The following is a 19,603-nucleotide window of genomic DNA, read 5'->3' on the forward strand; positions in this document are numbered from 1 at the left end:
TAGAAATTTGATATTACACGCTAAATAAACCTAGTGACATCCATTTGAAGACCTAGGTAATACTAATATTTAACTCTGAAAGAATGTACTAAGAAAAGAGATTAGATAATAGGTGTGAGAAACCCAACCCACAATTAAAACTCACTATCTCTGCTTGTACAGAAGGCCTGTAAATAAATGGTATTTCAACAAAGGAAGGGGGAATTTTCCCAGAAAAGTAAACACTGACAAATAGTATGGTGTAATTAAGCTCTCTTTACCCCTCTGGCAGCATTCAGCGTAAACGTGTCGCCCACAGTCCCCAGCATGGTGAGTGGAGCCGTGCTGGCGTTCATGCCGAGGGGCGCGCAGCGGCTCTTCCTGTGCGGGCCCCACTGGGTCAGGCGCTGTCCCTCAGGCCTGCCTCGTTGAGGGCAGGTCTTCCATCGGCCGCTCTTAGGTCTTTCAGATGAGCATGTGGAAAAGGAAGTTGTGTTTGCTCTATGTCTCTAATTTAATATGCCAGGTGCTATTTGAAAAGTTATATAAATGATTCAAAAATACTCTGTGTATTTGTAACCGTATTATATGGTTTTACACACACACACACACACACAAAACGTATATATGTACTGAATTCTGTGTTTAAGTAGCCTAAAGAAAGCTAGATACCGTTTTATCAGTATTCAGAACATTGTCTTCAGAGAGATGTGACAGAGTCGTCTCTGGGGTGTTTGGAAGCAAGCTGTTTCAGTTACTACAGGATTAATCGCTCTATGGTGCTCGAGTCAGTGTGATGTTTGGCCATTAAACTGTTCTTCTTTTTTAACTTGCATCCTACTTACCGGCCAGGCCTGGGTGCTGGGACTGAACATGTCCCAGGCTTTCCGTGTGGCCTGGCGCCGTACCCCATGAGGAAGGGTGGTGGTCCCCAGGCTCTGCCGGCCTCCTGTGGACTCTGATAGAGTCTACCTGGCCAAGCTGGCACGCACTCTGCCCATAAGAGAGAAAGAGGCCACAGGCTCTGCAGCTAACAAACACCATTTGCTTGAACCTCGGTGCAAACAGCAACTCACAGTCAGCCCAAGTTCCATCACCGCGAGGAAGGGCTGTGTGCACACACGAAGTGCAGTGCTTATTTTATAGCTGCTTCTGTTGCATTTGTTTTGTTTATTACACGTGAGATTCCCTGTCGGGAGTGATTTCACGTCACTCAGCATTTTGTTGTGCATGACCTCGGAGTGTGGCCTGCACGAGGCCATCCTAAGAGTGGGGCCGTGACATTCTCTATAATTAAATCCAACAGGGTGGACAGACTCGGGAAGCCTCACAGTCAGAGAGCTTTCTAGCAACCAGAGCTGCCCAGCAAGGAGAGGTTTCCTTAGATGGCCTGGAGAAAGGCCTCTTTCAGGAAAGGGAGAGAAGCGTGTCCGGAACCGGAGCCCAGGTGTGCCCCACACGTCCAGGCCAGGTGCAGTCTGTACTGCTGTAACGGCATAGTTACTAACCGTGCCAGTGAGGTCAGGGCCTCCCTGTGGCTGATGGGAAAGCATCTGCCTGCAGAGCAGGAGGCTGGGGTTTGCTCCCTGGCTCGGAAGGAGCCCCTGGAGAGGTGTGGCTGCCCACTGCAGTATGTTTTCGGTTGTGCTGGGTCTTCGTTGTTGCTTTTCTCTCGTTGTAGAGAGCAGGCTGCTCACCGCACTGGCTTCTCTTGTGGAGCACGGGCTCTCGGCACGCAGGCCTCAGTAGTCGCGGCTCCCAGGCTCTAGAGCACGGGCTCGGTAGTTGTGGCGCATGGGCCTGGTTGGCTCTGAGGCATGCAGGTTCTTCCCGGATCAGGGCTCAAAACCAGGCTTCCCGCGTTGGGAGGCCGATTCTTTACCACACAGCCTCCAGGGAAGCCCCCACCCCAGTGTTCTTGCTTGAAGAATCCTGTGGACAGAGGCACCTGGCGGGCTACAGTCCATGGGGTTGCAGAGTCGAACGCCACTGAGCAACTAACGCGTTCACTTTCCTGTTAGGTCACGAATCGCCCCATCACTCTACCTGTACTACCTTTTTAAAACCATGTTATGATTCTAAGTATTGTATCGGTTGTCCTTTGGAACTTTCTAAATTTCAAAACAAAATAATCCTTTCTCACTGATTTAGAATAAAAGACTTACGGGGTGCGGCGGGGTGATATTTAGTCGTAAAAGGAATGCATGCTTGTAAGAGGTGCACACAGTAGAAAAGTATGTAAACTAAAGGCAGGTGTTAGCCTCCCCCTGAATCGACCCCTTGGAGGTAATCGCACCCTGCGGCGGGGCTGCCCCCACACCTGTCCCCGGTCCTCACACGAGCGAGCGCGCGCGCGCGTGCAGGTGGGGGCGGGGCCTTAGCGCTCGGGCCACGGACATACAGCAGGCGCTGTGACTGCGCTGAGAGCAGGGTGCCCGCCCGCCTCCCTCCAGGTGAGCGTCACGGACTATGTGGTGTTCGACCAGTGCAGCCTGTTCCAGACCGTCATCCGCGCCACACACTCGGTGGCCACGGCGGCCCAGGCGCCCGTGGAGAAGGTGGCGGACAGGCTGCGCACAGCGTTCTGGTCCCAGCAGCTGCAGTGCCAGCCGAGCCTGCTGGGCGTCAACAACAGTGGCGTCTGGATCTCCTCCGGCAAGAACGAATTCCACGTCGCTCGAGGGAGTCTCATCGGTGGGTGAATTACTTCCACGTCGGCTTGATGGGCCGCTCCACTTAGAGTCAGCTTTGAAAGTACGGCTTTAAGACTCCGCTTGAAGAGATCGTTTAGTGCCAGTGGTGTGAAGTGTGTGATGGAGGCACCCTCTGTGCTCTGACCAGTGTCCTCTTTCTCGTTTGTCATTCCTATGATTGGACACCGGTGTCTACCTGGTGTGTCGTCAGTTTCCACTAGGGGTGTCGTAGGATATAAGGAGGGCGCAGGGAGCTTGTTTTTATGTCAGCAGTTTCCATTTACATGAAAAACTCCTCCCATACTTAGAGTCTAGTGAGAGAATAGTCCGTTTCCAAAAGAGAAAATTACTGCCCTGTGGGAGACGCAAGCTCGGGCGAGATCTGTAAACGTAGGCATAAGTGCTCAGGTGCCAGCTGGGCCTTCGTTTCTGTGAGTGAACCCTGCTCAGTGGGTCTCCTCCAGCTCGTCTCCCCTGGGTGGCCTCCCCCAACCCTGGGCAGGACTGTAGCTCTGCCCGTTGGGCTGGCTCTCGCAGTGCTGGCTTGGGTCTCCAATGTTAAGGGCCCTCCAGAACCCCTCCTCTGTGAGGGGTTTTGAAGACCAATTGAGGCCTAGAACTGAAGTTCTGAAGTGTTCTGAAGTTCTTCTTTCTTTAACACACTCTTCCCTTACTCTTTCCAGGCACTTACTGGAATCATGTTGTTCCCCGGGGGACCGCCTCTGCCACAAAGTGGGCCTTTGTGTTGGCGTCCACTGCCCCCACCAAGGAAGGTGGGTTGGGGTGCCACTGAATGGTTAAATCCATGGTCTGATGTGGTCGAGTTGGGGTGGGAGCCTGGCCGGGGTGGTGTCACGGGCGAGGGCCCCTGAAGCTGGACAGCAGAGAAGGGCCTGGTGTGGGGTGCTGAGGCAGTCGAGTCTGGAGACGAGGCTCCTCCTGACGGCCGGGCGCATCCGGTGTGGCGGCTGAGGCTGGCAGCCGGCACTGCAGCAGCACCTCTTGGGGCCGCAGACAGGCCAGTCGGCACCAGGCTTGTCCGGGCACTGCGCCATTTCCCCTGTGATCCTCATTTACAGATCCCCTGCTGGCCTCAGTCCCACTGCCCCCTGGCAGGCAGGCCTCCCAACTCCACTCAGAACTCAGAGCCCCTCCTGCAGCTCAGGGTAGTCAGGTGGCCCTGCTGGCAGCCAAAGCATCCACCCAGGATGGTGCCGAGTCCAATGAGACGATGCCATGAGTCTGTGGTTCAGAGGGAGCGGCCGGCGAGGTCCAGCCAGTAGCCACCAGAATGTGGAGGATTCGGTCAGTGCAACAGAGTACTCCCTCACCAGACGGTCTGACCGCAGTGCCGAGGGAGAGAGCCCTGAACACCACAGGTGTCCTGAATGAGGCCACAAAACTGACCTGAGCTGACGGGAGGCCCCTCCTGCCCTCGTCTATCCTGCGGGTCATGACCAGGACACGTTGCATTGTAGAAGCATCACTGCGCTGCCTGGGTTGGGGGTGGCGGGGTGGAGGGTTACCAACTGACTCCTCAGGGCTGTCACTTAAATATCTGGCATGATCGTGACCTTATGTTTTCAAACTCCCCCAAAAAATTTAATTTCAAACTGTATCTGGCCCCAGGTTTTAGATAATCTGACTGAGATTTTAAAACTTCTCTAAGCATGGTTTGCATTTTAAAGTGAATTGAGCCTCAAGGACTCTGAATAAATGGAGACAATGAAAGCGTGTAATTTGGGGGTGAGGAAAGGGAGAAGAGGCTTCCTGGTGTTCTGGGCCTCCTCCAGCACCCTCACCCCGCTACCCGCCTGTCACCCGGGCAGAGGCTCCTCGGTGGCGTACTGCCAAGGAGTTGCTGAGCTTGCTTCCTCAGGACCCTGGCCAGTACACCACAATGAAGGCTTCCCGGTTCATCATAGAACATCCAAGGTCTGGGCCACTGAGCCGGTGACGTGGGCTTCCGAGATCTGACTTCTTTTGTTTCTTCCGAGTGTGTTGGGCTGGTTTCCTGTTTAGTGGCTATTCCTGTCACACGGTGGGGAGCGAGGGTGGGCAGCGGGCTGGGGCCTCACAGTGATGCTATGACCTCTCTGCAGGAAGCTCGCTGTGGCTGTGCCAGAGCAGCAAGGACCTGTGCCGCCTGAGTGCCCAGCACGCCCAGTCCCGCCCGTCCACCGTGCAGCTGCCCCCCGACGCCGAGATGAGGGCCTACGCCGCCTGCCAAGATGCCCTGTGGGCGCTGGACAGCCTTGGCCAGGTGTTCATCAGGACACTGTCCGCCAGCTGCCCCACAGGCATGCACTGGGCCCGGCTGGACCTCTCCCAGCTAGGTAGGCCGCCTGCACTGCCGCCCCCGCCCGCCTTCAGCCGTGTGGAGATGGGAGGCCTGACCCGCCTCCCGGGGCCCCTGTGTTCAACCGCGTGACTTCTTGGAGGCCGCTCACTAAATTGCAGGAGGCCGATTAGCTGCTCTTGCGGGTTAACGGGCCTCCTAAGCGTCTAGTGAGGAGCCTCCCCTCCCCACCCCCTCCAGGTTGCAGGGTTCAGAACCCAGGAGGAACGTGTCCGAGAGAGGGGCCAGGAGAGCTGCTCCGGCCCATCCTGCAGTGCGGCTCCCTCTGCTGCTCAGTGCCTGTCCGGTCTGGGCACTGGGGCCAGGCCCGTGGCTGGGACAGCCCTCCTTCCCCCGCTGCCCAGGGTGTGCGGATCCCCACGTGCTCTGACTGTCCCCACCAGGGCTGCAGGGCAGCCAAGCAGCCTGATGCTGCTTATAAGTAATTCATTCCCATTCCGGGAAATAAGAGTGAGCCGCACTTTCAGGTCATCCTCCGGGCAGAGTGTCAGGCATGGCTGTCGGGAGGTGAGGCTCTCCCAGCCCCTCCAGGGCCCATGTGAGCCTTAGGAATACTTCTCAGCCGGATGGGTTCCCACCTGATGAACTGACAACCAGTACTCTGTTAGGTGATAGAATTGAATTTTACAAGCATTTAACATTTGAGAATTCCACCACGTGTTCTCATTTAACAAATAAAAAGGGAGGACGAGGAGCGAGGAGGGAGCGTTGTCCGCCTTCCCCCTGGGCAGCCCTCGCCACACCTCCAGCCAGCGGCCTCTCACCACCATCCTGTAATGCGCAGAGGCTCCGTCGTTATTTGGTTCTACGAGGCCCCCAAGTATAATCAGCTTAGCTGGAGAAGCAGGTTGGTTCTCAACTAAAGAAGCAAGCTTTGTTCCAAAGCTAGGAATTTTCCAGGGTCATTTAGATTATTTATGCTTTTGGCATCTCCTTGTTTTGAACCTAAGCCCCACACCAGGGTGGGTCACGGTCCAGCCAGCAGAGCGCTCACCACTGCCACCCCCGGGAGGACCGGAGTGGCCTTGCTGGCCGTGCTTCTGCCTGCGCTGTGGGGCACCCTCCTGCCTTCCCTGGGACACTTGGGCATGATCTTAGTTTTTTGAACATTGAGTTTTAAGCCAGCTTTTTCACTCTCCTCATTCACCTTTATCAGGAGCCTCTTTAGTTCCTCTTCACTTTCTGCCATAAGGGTGGTGTCATCTGCATATCTGAGGTTATTGATATTTCTCCCGGCAAACTTGATTCCAGCTTGTGCTTCATCCAGCCCAGCGTTTCTCATGATGTACTCTGCATATAAGTTAAATAAGCAGGGTGACAACATACAGCCTTGACATACTCCTTTTCCTATTTGGAACCAGTCTATCGTTCCATGTCCTGTTCTAACTGTTGCTTCTTGTCTTGCATATAGGTTTCTCAGGAGGCAGGTAAGGTGGTCTGGTATTCCGGTCTCTTAAGAATTTTCCAGTTTGTTGTGATCCACACAGTCAAAGGCTTTATTTAGTGTAGTCAATGAAGCAGAAGTAGATGTTTTTCTGGAATTCCCTTGCTTTCTCCATGATCCAGTGGGTGTTGACAATTTGATCTCTGGTTCCCCTGCCTTTTCTAAACACAGCTTGTACATCTGGAAGTTCTCAGTTCACGTATCACTGAAGCCTAACTTGAAGGATTTTGAGCATAACCTTGGTAGCATGTGATATGAGTGCAATTGTATGGTAGTTTGAACATTCTTTGGCATTGCTCTTCTTTGGAATTGGAATGACAACTGACATGGACACTGTTGAGTTTTTCAGATTTGCTGACATATTGAGTGCAGCACTTTTAACAGCATCCTTTTTTAGGATTTTAAATAGTTCAACTCTAATTATATCACCTCCACCAGCTTTGTTCATAGTGCATACATGCGTGTGTGCTAAGTCACTTCAGTCATTTCCGACCCTTTGTGACCCTATAAACTGTAGCCCACCAGGCTCCTCTGTCCATGGGATTCTCCAAGCAAGAATACTGGAGTGGGTATTCATGCCATACCCTTCTCGAAGGGATCATCCCGACCCAGGAATTGAACCCACATCTCTCAGGTCTCCAGCACTGGCAAGTGGGTTCTTTACCACTAGCTCTACCTGGGAAGCCCTTCGTTCATAGGAATGCTTCCTGAAGCCTGCTTGACTTCACACTCCAGGATGTTGTTGCCTTTTCACTTTGTTGATGGTCCAAAATGTACTCTCTTTCCTGACTTCACTTCTCTGTTCCATTAACTTCTCTGGCTGTTTCTGCTTCTCTGCTGGCCAGTGTGGTCGACTGTGTCTCTCCGTCTTCCCCAGAAGGTCTCCTGGGCTGTCTTATCCTCTGCTTCCCTCCATCACTGCCAGGACCAGAGCTCTGCGCCCCCACACACACTCCTGCACGGCCATCACCGCCTCTCGGCTCTGGTGTGCCCCCCTCCCGCCACAGCTGCCTGAGCTCTCATCCTAAAACTCGGCTCGGGACGCCACCCTTGCTTGACCTTAAGTGGCTGCGCATGCCCTGGAGTCAAGTTCCAGTCTTAGGGTGACTCCCGCACCCTGGTGGCCTGGCCAGCTCAGCCTGCCTTTTGAGGGCCTGGTGCCGTGGGGTTCCCAGTGCTGGCCATTGCTCTTACCGTGCCGGGCTCCCCTTTCTCCCTGTCGTCTAGAGCATCCACCCTGCTCTTGCCTTCCTCAGTCAGCACCCTGTTCCCACGCTGTCCCAGCCCTCACTTCTTTCAGACCCTCGAGGAGCTTCCATTGGAGGTGGAGGGCCCCATGCATGGCCATATCCACCCCCAGCAGAAATGAGACTGTCAGGCAAGTTGTCATCATTTTGCAACTCCATTTCTAAGTAATTCTGGAATATGGGTTTTGATTCCTTGTTACTGATCATCACAAATAAAACTAGTAACAGGCACAAGGTGTCTTCACCGTAATTCATTAGTCTAGCTTCACGTCATCATCCCCTTGCCCAAGGCGTGAGGTAGGAGGCGCTGGCTTATCAGGGCTGTTCAGAGATGTGCTTTATTACCTGGTTCCCTTTCAGTCCTGGCCGCTTCTTTACAGATGTTCTGACTGTGAAAAGAAAAAAACAGAAACCCATCTCCCCAGTGCTAGCAGTGTGATCCAGGCTGCCTCATGCCAGCCTTGATCGTGGGCAACACCAGGTCATTTAAAGTCTGGAATGTCACCACCTCTTACAATGTAAGTAGGTATTTCAGTTTTAAGAATGACTTTAGCAAAGTATCAAATCATGAACATGCTTTCTGTCTTTTCTGTCTTTCTTTTTCAAGATGTAGTGTCCCTCTTTTCTGTCCTTGTACAAATTACCAAATCGCTGCTTTGGGATTAGACTAAGAATTATTTTTCTCTCTTTAAATCCAGGTATAGTTGGTCCACAGTGTTGAGGGGTTTTTAATTGGTTTTTATTGGAGTATAGTTGGTCTACAGCGTTGTGTTGCTACTAACAAGTGTAGAAAGCGAGTCCGTTACACATCTGTCCACCCTGTTTTAGATTCTATTCCCATATGACAGTCTTGTATTAATTATTGCTCTACAGCAAAGTGATTCAGTTATACATACATACACACACACACATATATATTATTTTCCATCATGGTTTATCCATCATAGAATATTGAATATTCTATGAATATTAGAAAATTCCATCATAGAATATTGACTCTTGTGCCCTGTGCTATATAGTAGAACCTTGTTGTTTATTCTACATGTAATAGCTTAACATCTACTAACCCTAACCTCTGAATCCATCCCTCCCTTAATCCCAACCCCTTGGCAACCACCAGTCAGTTCTCTATGTCCCTGATTCTATTTCTGTTTCATAAATAAGTTAATTTGTGTCAAATTTTAGATTCCACGTATAAGTGAAATTATTATAGTATGTAATTATTATATGTACAAATTAGTATACATATAGACAAAAATTATTATGTTTGTCTTTCTCTTTCTGATTTCATTTAATGTAGTAATTTCTAGTTGCATCCGTGTTGCTACAGGTGGCCTTATTGGCATTATCCCAAATGTTTATCCATTCATCATCAATGGACATTTAGGTTGCTTGCATGTCTTGGCTGTTATGAATAGTGCTGCCGTGCAGATACAGGTGCCTGTATCTTTTGGAATTATAGTTTTGTCCAGATAGATCCCCAGGAGTGGGATCGCTAGATCATGTTACCTCTATTTTTAGTTTTTAAGGAACCTCCATACTGTTCTCCACGGTGGCTGCACCAGCTGACGTTTCCGCCGACAGGGCAGGAGGGCCCCTTTCTCCACACCATCTCCAGTGTTTATTTTTTGCAGACTTGTTCGTGACAGCCATTCTGACTGCTGCGAGGTGACGCCTCATTGTGGTTTCGGCTGGCGTTTCTTAGACTGAGAGACGTCTTCAGTTAAATGTTTAGCTGCTGAGCTCAGTTACAGAGACCAAATATGAAATATTATGACTTATGACAAGCCTAGTTTTTAGAAAAAAATTGCATCGTTTAGCAGATATTTAAGATGCTCACAACATTTCCTTTCCCAGTACACATAAACATGCCTGCGTCAGGCACTAGAGTGTTGAGCGAACGAGTGCAACCTGTAATTGAGTTCATCTGGTCACAGCACTTAATGAAGACATACTCAGCGTCAGTTCATGCCTTTAGGTAACAAATAGGACCATATTATATAGTAATTTATGCAGAAAAGCAATTTTATAAATAGTGAAAACCAAATAAATGCCACCTTTTGTTCTAAAATATATGTTTAAAAAGTAGTCTTAAAGGGAAAATGTCTGATCTGTTGAATAAAGTGATGAAACTTTTTTTTTACATGGGAGGGAAAAGCAGATGAGAAGGCAGGAAAGGTGTGGCGTGTCCGTGTGCGTTGGACTAGTGCTGTCGTCAGCAAGCCCCGGATACCCGCGACTTAACACACGCCGGATACCCGCGACTTAACACACGCCGGATACCCGCGACTTAACACACGCCGGATACCCGCGACTTAACACACGCCGGATACCCGCGACTTAACACACGCCGGATACCCGCGACTTAACACACGCCGGATACCCGCGACTTAACACACGCTTGCTGCGCTCGGCTCCCACGAGGCTGGCTCTCGCCCGGTCGTCGTCTCGCGGGCGGCGGCTGACTGAGCCCTGCTGTGCGCGGTGGCCCCTGCAGCATGGACCACTGAAGGGAAGGCCTTCTTGCCGGCTCATTTATGCTTCAGCTCAGGAACGACGGACCACTTGTGCTCACAGCCCAGTCCAGAACCTGGGGGCGGGGGGGGTGCCCTTAACTCCGGGAGCTGCGGCAAGCCCGGGGCTGCTGGGGAGCTGTGTTTGGCCCACCTGTCTGCACCCCATAGGCCTGCGCCCAGGCAGCCCGAGACCCTCTGGGAGGTAGGACACCACAGAAAGGCCCTTGACTAAATGTTTTCCCTTTTGACCTGTCTCTCCCGTTTAGAATAAATTCACTTATACACAGGCGTTTACACTTGTTCTGGAAGACGCTGGCCTTGTAATGTGAGCTCTGTGTCTCACTAGGGGTGGAGCTCGTTGCTCTCTGAGGTGCTGACCCAGGGTGTTTCTGTCACCATGGACCTTTCTTCACAGGAGCGGTTCCTAGTAGGGCAGGTTGACGATCCCAACACAGAATCCTTTTAAATTAACATTTTAAAGTGAGAATTTGTTTCTCAGCTATTTCTGTAATTTACTGCTGGAAGTACTTTATTTGGATTGCTACAGATCTTTTAATATGTAATATTGGAGCCCTGGGATGTCTATTTTAACCCTGTGAAAGATGTTTAAAATACAGTATCATCTTTAGGAAATTTTTCCAGTAGTAATGGACTAATATTTTTAAGCTAAATGCACGTGATGAGATTTTCGCATTGCAGGATCCGTGCCTGTGGTCTGGTGACGACACGGGCTGTCATCTGATGCCACTGACAGCTGTGGGGTGGCCGAGAGCCCCTGCCAGCGAGCCTAGCTGCGCCACCTTCTTCCTGCTTTACTCAGAATGACTCATCCCCTAACTTAGTCACCAGAAGTCAAACCATTCAACTTGAAAAATGGGCAAAAGGCTTGACAGATACTTCACAAAGGAAGTGCCCCCATAAGCACATTAAAAGGCTCTCAGCATTACTTGTTATCAGGAACATGCAAATTAAAACGATGACAAGATGCCACTTTACTTCTACTAGGATGGCTGACATGAAAAGATACCCAGAGTGGATGCTGGTGAGGTGTTGGCCGCCGGTGGGTGTGTAAGATGGGGTACTGGCGGCCTCTTTGGAAGTTAAACATATAAATGTCATAGCCCAGAGTCCCACTCCTAGGTGTTATTCAGGAAAAACAACACACGTTCACCAAAAAGTCTCCTACAGGAATGACGATAGCAGCTTTGCTCCTAGCAGCACAACGTGGAAGTGACCCAAGTATCTGCCAGTGGGAGACGCTAACTGTGGCTGTTACCTGCAGCAGGTATTACTCAGCGGTGAGGAGGAATGAATGGCTGGCTGTCCCGTCCAGAACATTACACTGAGAGCAGGAAGCCGGGCCGGGGGGAGTGCCGGCCTTGATCCTGTTCTCCTGGACTTCTAGACCAGACTGACTGGATCTGTGGCAACAGAAGTCAAAACAGTGGCTGCCTCAGGGCAAAGGGTGTTGACCAGAAGAGGCCTGAGGGAACTTTCTGGGTGGTGAAAATGTTCTGTGATGGGATAAGACGCAGGTTACTCGGGTATATTCACTTGTCAGCAGTGATGAGGCCGAACTTGTAAGATCTGCGCACTCAGCAGGTGTGGAGCCTGAGGCCAGAAGCAGCCGGCAGGGAGGCGTTGGCCTGGCCTGGATTCAGAGCCCAGTGCACCCTTGCCTCCTGGCTTAGCCACCTTCTCTCTGGGGTCTTGGGCAGATCTCTTTAGTCCACGTCCTGATGGCCTCATGTGTGAGCTGGGGCAGTAATAACCAGGTATGGTTGTTGTGAGGTTCAGCGACTGTTGGCTGTTGCTCTTTCTCCCAGATAAACTCTTAATCAAATGTAATTTCTCTAAAGGCTCCTCCCACTTCTTTTCCTCTTAAAATTAGTTTAATAAACAAGGAGAAATGTAAAAAGAGAAATGAAGATTCCAGGAGGCTTCATTAGTCGATCGTAATTGGAACAATTGATGCTGAAGCTGAAACTCCTAGTACTTAGGCCACCTGACGCAAAGAACTGACTCATTTGAAAAGACCCTGATGCTGGGAAAGATTGAGGGCAGGAGGAGAAGGGGACGACAGAGGATGAGATGGTTGGATGGCATCACCAACTCGATGGACATGAGTTTGAGTTAGCTCTGGGAGTTGGTGATGGACAGGGAGGCCTGGCGTGCTGCGGTCCATGGGGTCACAGAGTCAGAAACGACTGAGCGACTGAACTGAACTGAATTCTGATTAGGATCAAGATTATGCAAAGGATGAATTCTCTCACCCCAGACCCAGAATTTGCTACTAACGGTTGTGTATGTGATGAAGTGAGCTCATTGTGAGGCCCATTCAGTTCAGTTCAGTTCAGTCGCTCAGTCGTGTCCGACTCTTTTCGACCCCATGAATCGCAGCATGCCAGGCTTCCCTGTCCATCACCATCTCCCAGAGTTCAATCAAACTCACGTCCATCGAGTCTGTGATGCCATCCAGCCATCTCATCCTCTGTCGTCCCCTTTTCCTCCTGCCCCCAATCCCTCCCAGCATCAGAGTCTTTTCCAGTGAGTCAACTCTTTGCATGAGGTGCCCAAAGTACTGAAGTTTCAGCTTTAGCATCAGTCCTTCCAATGAACACCCAGGGCTGATCTCCTTTAGAGTGGACTGGTTGGATCTCCTTGTGGTCCGAGGGACTCTCAAGAGTCTTCTCCAACACTACAGTTGAAAAGCATCAATTCTTTGGTGCTCAGCTTTCTTCACAATCCAACTCTCGCATCCATACATGACCACTGGAAAAACCATAGCCTTGACTAGACGGACCTTTGTTGGCAAAGTAATCTAGGTTGGACATAACCTTTCTTCCCAGGAGTAAGCGTCTTTTAATTTCATGGCTGCAGTCACCATCTGCAGTGATTTTGGGGCCCAAAAAAATAAAGTCTGACACCGTTTTCACTGTTTCCCCATCTATTTCCCATGAAGTGATGGGACCAGTTGCCATGATCTTAGTTTTATGAATGTTGAGCTTTAAGCCAACTTTTTCACTCTCCTCAAAGGGCTTTTTAGTTCCTCTTCACTTTCTGCAGAAGGGTGGTGTCATCTGCATATCTGAGGTTATTGATATTTCTCCCAGCAATCTTGATTCCAGCTTGTGTTTCTTCCAGCCCAGCGTTTCTCATGATGTACTCTGCATAGAAGTTAAATAAGCAGGGCGACAATATACAGCCTTGACGTACTCCTTTTCCTATTTGGAACCAGTCTGTTGTTCCATGTCCACCATGCTGAGGTATTCACCCGTGCTTGGTGGCTCAGGGGGTGTGCTGATGGCATCTTGACTCCTCTGTCTCTGGTGTGGCAGGGCTGCAGTGTGGCGCCAGGCGGGTGGCCGGGCACGCAGAGGCCTTGGTGACTCTCGTGCATGATAATATTCTCCAGCCATAGAGTTCAGCTGCACACGCAGTGTCATTTCTTCCTTTGAAGAACAAAATCAAAGTTCATAGCTTACACGAGCCGTGAGTCATCACACAAAAGTGGCTAGCACGTGTGCCTTCTGTCTGTTTACAGGAGCTGTGAAACTGACGAGCCTGGCCTGTGGAAACCAGCACGTCTGGGCCTGTGACTCCAGGGGTGGCGTTTACTTCCGCGTTGGCACCCAGCCGCTGAACCCCAGTCTGATGCTTCCGGCCTGGATAGCGATTGAGCCGCCTGTCCAGGTGAGCAGAGGTTGCCTGATCCCAGCTCCCCAGTTGGCCGGTCAGGCGCTGAGGTGGGGAGAGGACGCACCTGCCGGCGAGGGCCTCCCAGCAAACAGGGCGGAGGCGCATATCCTAGCGCCGGGGGCTGAGTGTGCCTGGGGTCGGCACACACTCATTCCCTGGCATTCCAACTCAGAGTCTGGTATTTGTGGAGTTTAGAGCTGAACAGGTTCACGATTATCTGAGCCAGGGCTGCTTTTTCTTTCTCAAAAATGTTTTGTTTCTAACTTTTTAAAAATGAGCATTGTTTTCTTTAAAGCAAATAATATCCAAAAGGAAGAGAGTAAAAGTCCCATAAAGATCTTGTGATGAGAGAGCCTATTATCATTATTTTGTGAGTGCCTTTTCTATTTTGTTGAAGAAATTGTTTTTCCTTTTTAAAAAATATTTATTTGCTGCATCAGGTCTTAAGTTGTGCGTCACACGAGGTCTCACTGTGGCGCAGACTCGATATAGTTTCACGCGAGGTCTCTCTGTGGCGCAGACTCTCTATATATAGTTTCACGCGAGGTGTCTCTCTGTGGCGCAGACTCTCTTGTCGTGCACATGCTCAGTTGCTCTGAGGCATGTGGGGTCTTAGTTCCCCAACCAGGGATTGAACCCATGTCCCCTGCTTTGCAAGGAGGATTGTTAGCCACTAGACCCCCAGGGGAGTCCCCAGAAATTATTTTTCTTATGCATCCCATCCCATCCCCAACGCCTATCGTATTTTAGTTTACCATGTATCCTAAATGTTTTTCTTTTGACTGTTCTACCACTCAAATCAAAAGCTGAAGTCTGATTTTCGTGCAGTCTTTAGTTACTCTTAAATAGCTAGTGGCCCTGGTGACTATGCTAAGTGTACGTCTGTTAAAACTTTCGCAGGAAGGCTGTGATTTAATGAGCTATTTACTCCAGTGCTTTCTAGTCCCCATTTGTGACTTTGTTGGGAAAAAAATGAAGCCTGACACGCAACAGCGGCGGGAGTTGGCTGGCTGAGCAGACGCGTGAACGGAGACGAGGAGCCCGGTGTCAGACGGGCGCCTCTGCTGCTGGCCGTCTGCATTTGGGCACCATAAAGCCCCAGGGGTGCGCCAGCAGAGTGCTGCTGGCCGTCTGCATTTGGGCACCATAAAGCCCCAGGGGTGCGCCAGCAGAGTGCTGCTGGCCGTCTGCATTTGGGCACCATAAAGCCCCAGGGGTGCGCCAGCAGAGTGCTGCTGGCCGTCTGCATGTGGGCACCATAAAGCCCCAGGGGTGCGCCAGCAGAGGCCAGGGTGCACGGCTGAGGAGCGCCTGTCCTGCCCAGGAGGCCTGGGATGCGTGCTGGGAGCCGCTGCAGTCAGAGGCCCATGCCACGTTCTTTCAGGCCACTGGCCACGGCCACAGGGAGGCTGCATGCGGATCTTCCTCTCACGGGGTCATGGCGCGAGTGAGTGGAATCGTGTCTGAGTTCGAAGGCTCTGTGTGCACACCGGCCCGTGTCCCTCGGCACACAGCGCTGGCTGCCAGCCGCAGCTCTCGCAGCACGGGGGGTGGGGGGTGTGTGGCCGGCCGAGCAGTGCTCTGCTGATGGGCGACGAGGGTTTCTCTGCTGTACTCCAACTCGCCTTAGACGAGCCGGCACCCTCTTGTCTGACTCCTTTGGTAGTCATCGCCACCTCCCAGCAGCTTTATCTTAAAGGAAGGGTTATAATTCACTCTTTACGGTATACAACTCAGTGCTTTTTAGTATATTTGCAAAGCTCTGCAACCATCCCTGCTCTCCAATCTAGAACTTTCTCACTTGGAAAGAAACCCCTGGCCCACTGGTAACCTCCTCTCAGAACCCTCACCCCGCAGCCCTGGCAGCCACCCGTCTCCTTTGTGTTTCTATGCACTTGCCTGGTCTGGATTTCCCTATTTCGTGTAAATGGGGTCTTGTAATTGGTGGCGTTTTTATCCGCCATCTTTCACTTAGTGTCATCTTTTCAGTGTTCATCCACACTGTAGCACGTGTCAGTACTTCATTCCTTTAATGACTGAATAGTATTCCATTGGAATAGTATTCCATTCCATTCTACTAGGGCTTCCTGGTGGCTCAGCTGGTAAAGAATCCGCCTGCAGTGAGGGAGACCTGGGTTCAATCCCTGGATTGGGAAGATCCCCTGGAGAAGGGAAAGGCTACCCACTGCAGTATTCCGGCCTGGAGAATTCCTTGGACTGTATATTCATGTCGGACACAACTGAGCGACTTTCACTCATTCCATTGTGTGGATTGGCCATGCTTTGTTTACCCATTTGTCAGCTGATGGATGTTTGGGTTGTTCCCACTTTCTGGCTGCTATGGATAATGCTGCTGTGAACATTCTTGTACAAAATTGTACGGACTTGTGTGTTCAGTTCTGTTGGGTCTCTGACTTTAAGTGGATTGTTGGGTCATATGCTGATTGTATGTTTAGCTTTCTCAGGAACTGCCAGACTGTTTTCCACACTGGCTGCACCGTTTTACATTCTACCAGTAACGTGTGAGGGTTCTCATTTCTCTACACCCTTACTGAAAAACTTTTTTTTTGCCCAGTTTAAAAAGCCTGTCTTAGTGGGTGTAAAACAATATTTCATGGTGGTTTTCTTTAAAAAACAGGGTAAAAAGTTCATTGAAACAGGAAACGCTAATTTTTATATTATCGGGGTTACTGAATGTTCTGATTTGTATTAAAACAGTCCTATACAGAAAGGAAAGCTGATCTGATCCAAATTGGCAGTTTTTGTTATAATTCAGTTGAGTTTTTTTTTAATTTAGATATAATTGATGTGTGGCATTGTGTTAGTTTCACAGGTACAATATGATCGATATTTATATATATATTGCAAAGTGGTCGCCACAGTAAGTCCAGTAAACACCTGTCACGATGCACAGTTTTCTCTTGTGATGAGGACTCTGGACCTGCCCCCTCAGCACCTCTCAGGCCTGCGGTGCAGTGTTGCCGACCTCGGCCACCGTGCTGACCATTGGATTCCCGTGTCCTCGCGGTTTTCATTTGCATTTCCTGAAGGGCCAGTGCGCATTTTGTGTGCTTATTCGTCATTTATGTGTCTTATTTGGGGAACTAACATATTCAGATACTTTGCTCATTACAAAGATCATGGCATCTGGTCCCATCACTTCATGGGAAATAGATGGGGAAACAGTGGAAACAGTGTCAGACTTTATTTTTTTGGGCTCCAAAATCACTGCAGATGGTGACTGCAGCCATGAAATTAAAAGAGGCTTACTCCTTGGAAGGAAACTTATGACCAACCTAGACAGCATATTGAAAAGCAGAGACATTACTTTGCCAACAAAGGTCCATCTAGTCAAGGCTATGGTTTTTCCAGTGGTCATGTATGGATGTGAGAGTTGAACTGTGAAGAAAGCTGAGCGCCAAAGAATTGATGCTTTTGAACTGTGGTGTTGGAGAGGACTCTTGAGAGTCCCTTGGACTGCAAAGAGATCCAACCAGTCCATCCTAAAGGAGATCAGTCCTGGGTGTTCATTGGAAGGAATGATGCTAAAGCTGAAACTCCTGTACTTTGGCCACCACATGCGAAGAGTTGACTCATTGGAAAAGACTCTGATGCTGGGAGGGATTGGGGGCATGAGGAGAAGGGGACAACAGAGGATGAGATGGCTGGATGGCATCACCAACTTGATGGACATGAGTCTGAGTGAACTCCAGGAGTTGGTAATGGACAGGGAGGCCTGGCGTGCTGCGATTCTTGGGGTCGCAAAGAGTCGGACGCACCTGAGCGACTGAACTGAACTGACTGACTTGTCTTTTCACTGCTGAGCTGTAAGGCTTTTTCATATATTCTGGATGTGTGCATCTCACGTATACATAGCCACCCACTCAGTCGTGTCCCAGACCCTTATGAGAATTATGATTTACAAGGGTTTTCTCCCACTCTCTGGGTTGTTCCTTCACTTTCTTTATGGTGTCTTTTAAGGCGCACAGAATTTTTTAATTTTGATGAAGGCCATCTTATCTCCATTTTCCTTCAGTTGCTCATACTTTTGGTGTCATTGAGGATGACGTGAAATCATAAGCTCCTCTTCTTTCAGCATCTAGATTCTGGAAAAGCCTCTAGGAAGCAAAGCTAAAATGGGGGGACGTAAGCTTTACTTGGAGTGCTGTATTGACCGTGGGCTTCCCTGATAGCTTAGTTGGTAAAGAATCCGCCTGCAATGCAGGAGACCCCGGTTCGATACCTGGGTTGGGACGATTCGCTGGAGAAGGGATAGGTTACCCACTCCACTATTCTTGGGCTTTCCTTTTGGCTCAGTTGGTAAAGAATCCGCCTGCAATGTGGGAGACCTGGGTTCAATCCCTGGGTTGGGAAGGTCCCCTGGAGAAAGGAAAGGCTACCCACTCCAGTGTTCTGGCCCAGAGAATTCCATGAACTGTATAGTCCATGGGGTCGCAAAGAGTCAGACACAACTGAGCGCCTTTCACTTTAACTGTAACTAACTATTGACTGTGGGTTGATGAAGGCTTCGCCCAAGAAAATGCCAAAATAGAACAAATTCAAATGAAAGGGCCTCAGAGCTGTACTCTGAGTAAAGTAGTGACTGCTCAGTGGGCTGTTCAGCATTAACTGTTTCGGGCACTTCCGTTGAATGGACCACATTCTCTTAGTAGCTTTCAGTGTGCTGTAGGAGAAGTGCACATTGAGCTTGTAGCTACAGAACTGGTTCCTGTGGGGAAAACCAGGCTTTAGGCTTGCACAGGCCTTTTGCTACGCTCTTCCACGCTCTGCTGAGGACCAAGGCCTGGGCCGCCTACTGACTGCAGGAGCCGCAGAGCGCCGAGTCCAGGCAGTGTGCCACAGGCTCGGCCGGTGGCCCCCCAGGCGGGGCTTTAGGACAAAGCCTGCCTTTAAATTGAATTTCAGATTAATCTTCAAGTTGCAGAAGTTCCTGAGAAGACTAGTCCAGTGGCAGAGTGGGGATGGTACGAGGCCTTGTAAAATGGTTTAGAAAGTCGGGATGGTTTGGTTGAATGCAGGTATTAGAATGTGGATGGGGTTTCTGTGTTTTGATCATAATCGACCTCTCTCTGCTCCGTTTTATTTACTCCTGGGCATGAGCATCCTGATCTCCAGGTAGGATGTGTGTGCAGCTAGTCTGTGGAGGCCACAACAGGCCTGACAGGGCACAGAGCGGTGCGGCTGCAGGGGCCTTCTGGAACCAGCAGCAGTTTCCCTGTCTCTGCGTCCTGCTCTCTCTTCTGGGAGCACCTCCCTCCTGCAGTAGTTTTGGGGTGAAGTTTTAACCAAGTACTCAAAACAAATGACTGAGTTTTCAGACTTGCTAACATTTGGAAGGATTTGGAAAAAATATTTATAGTTGTGTTCAGCATAGTTTCTTTGGAGCTTGCTGCTTTGGTGGGAGCGTTTTCTTGCACACTAGCGGTGCCCCCACAGCAGCACAGCTGATGGTGTGGCGCCACAGCACCGTGGGCACCGAGTGCCCCTGCCGGCACTGGCCCACCGCTGCCTTCAGAGGGCCTCCCCGCCCTCCTCCCCGCCCCAGCTCTGGGCAGTCCCTGCTCCTCCTCAACATGCCCGGTGTCCAGGCCTCCCAAGGTGGGTGGCTCCAGCCGGGCTCCGGGGTCGTTTACTTGGCGTGGATT

The 19,603-nt window shown here is 50.4% G+C and overlaps 1 protein-coding gene across 4 annotated transcripts in view; it reads left to right on the top strand.

Moving 5' to 3' along the window:
* TECPR2 (tectonin beta-propeller repeat containing 2) overlaps positions 1-19,603 on the top strand; it is a 102,518-nt gene that overhangs the window by 62,499 nt on the left and 20,416 nt on the right. For 3 of the 4 annotated variants that reach the window (XM_055556451.1, XM_055556452.1, XM_055556453.1), the window contains exons 14-17: positions 2,433-2,673; positions 3,356-3,445; positions 4,775-5,008; positions 13,783-13,931. In XM_055556451.1, coding sequence (XP_055412426.1) covers positions 2,433-2,673; positions 3,356-3,445; positions 4,775-5,008; positions 13,783-13,931 — 714 coding nt within the window. Of the gene's footprint in view, positions 1-2,432; positions 2,674-3,355; positions 3,446-4,774; positions 5,009-9,883; positions 10,489-13,782; positions 13,932-19,603 lie in introns of those variants that run through there. The other variant, XM_055556455.1, reaches the window with a different exon arrangement.

Source organism: Bubalus kerabau, chromosome 19 (genome assembly GCF_029407905.1).
Source record: "Bubalus kerabau isolate K-KA32 ecotype Philippines breed swamp buffalo chromosome 19, PCC_UOA_SB_1v2, whole genome shotgun sequence".
Classification (NCBI taxonomy): Eukaryota; Metazoa; Chordata; class Mammalia; order Artiodactyla; family Bovidae; genus Bubalus; species Bubalus kerabau.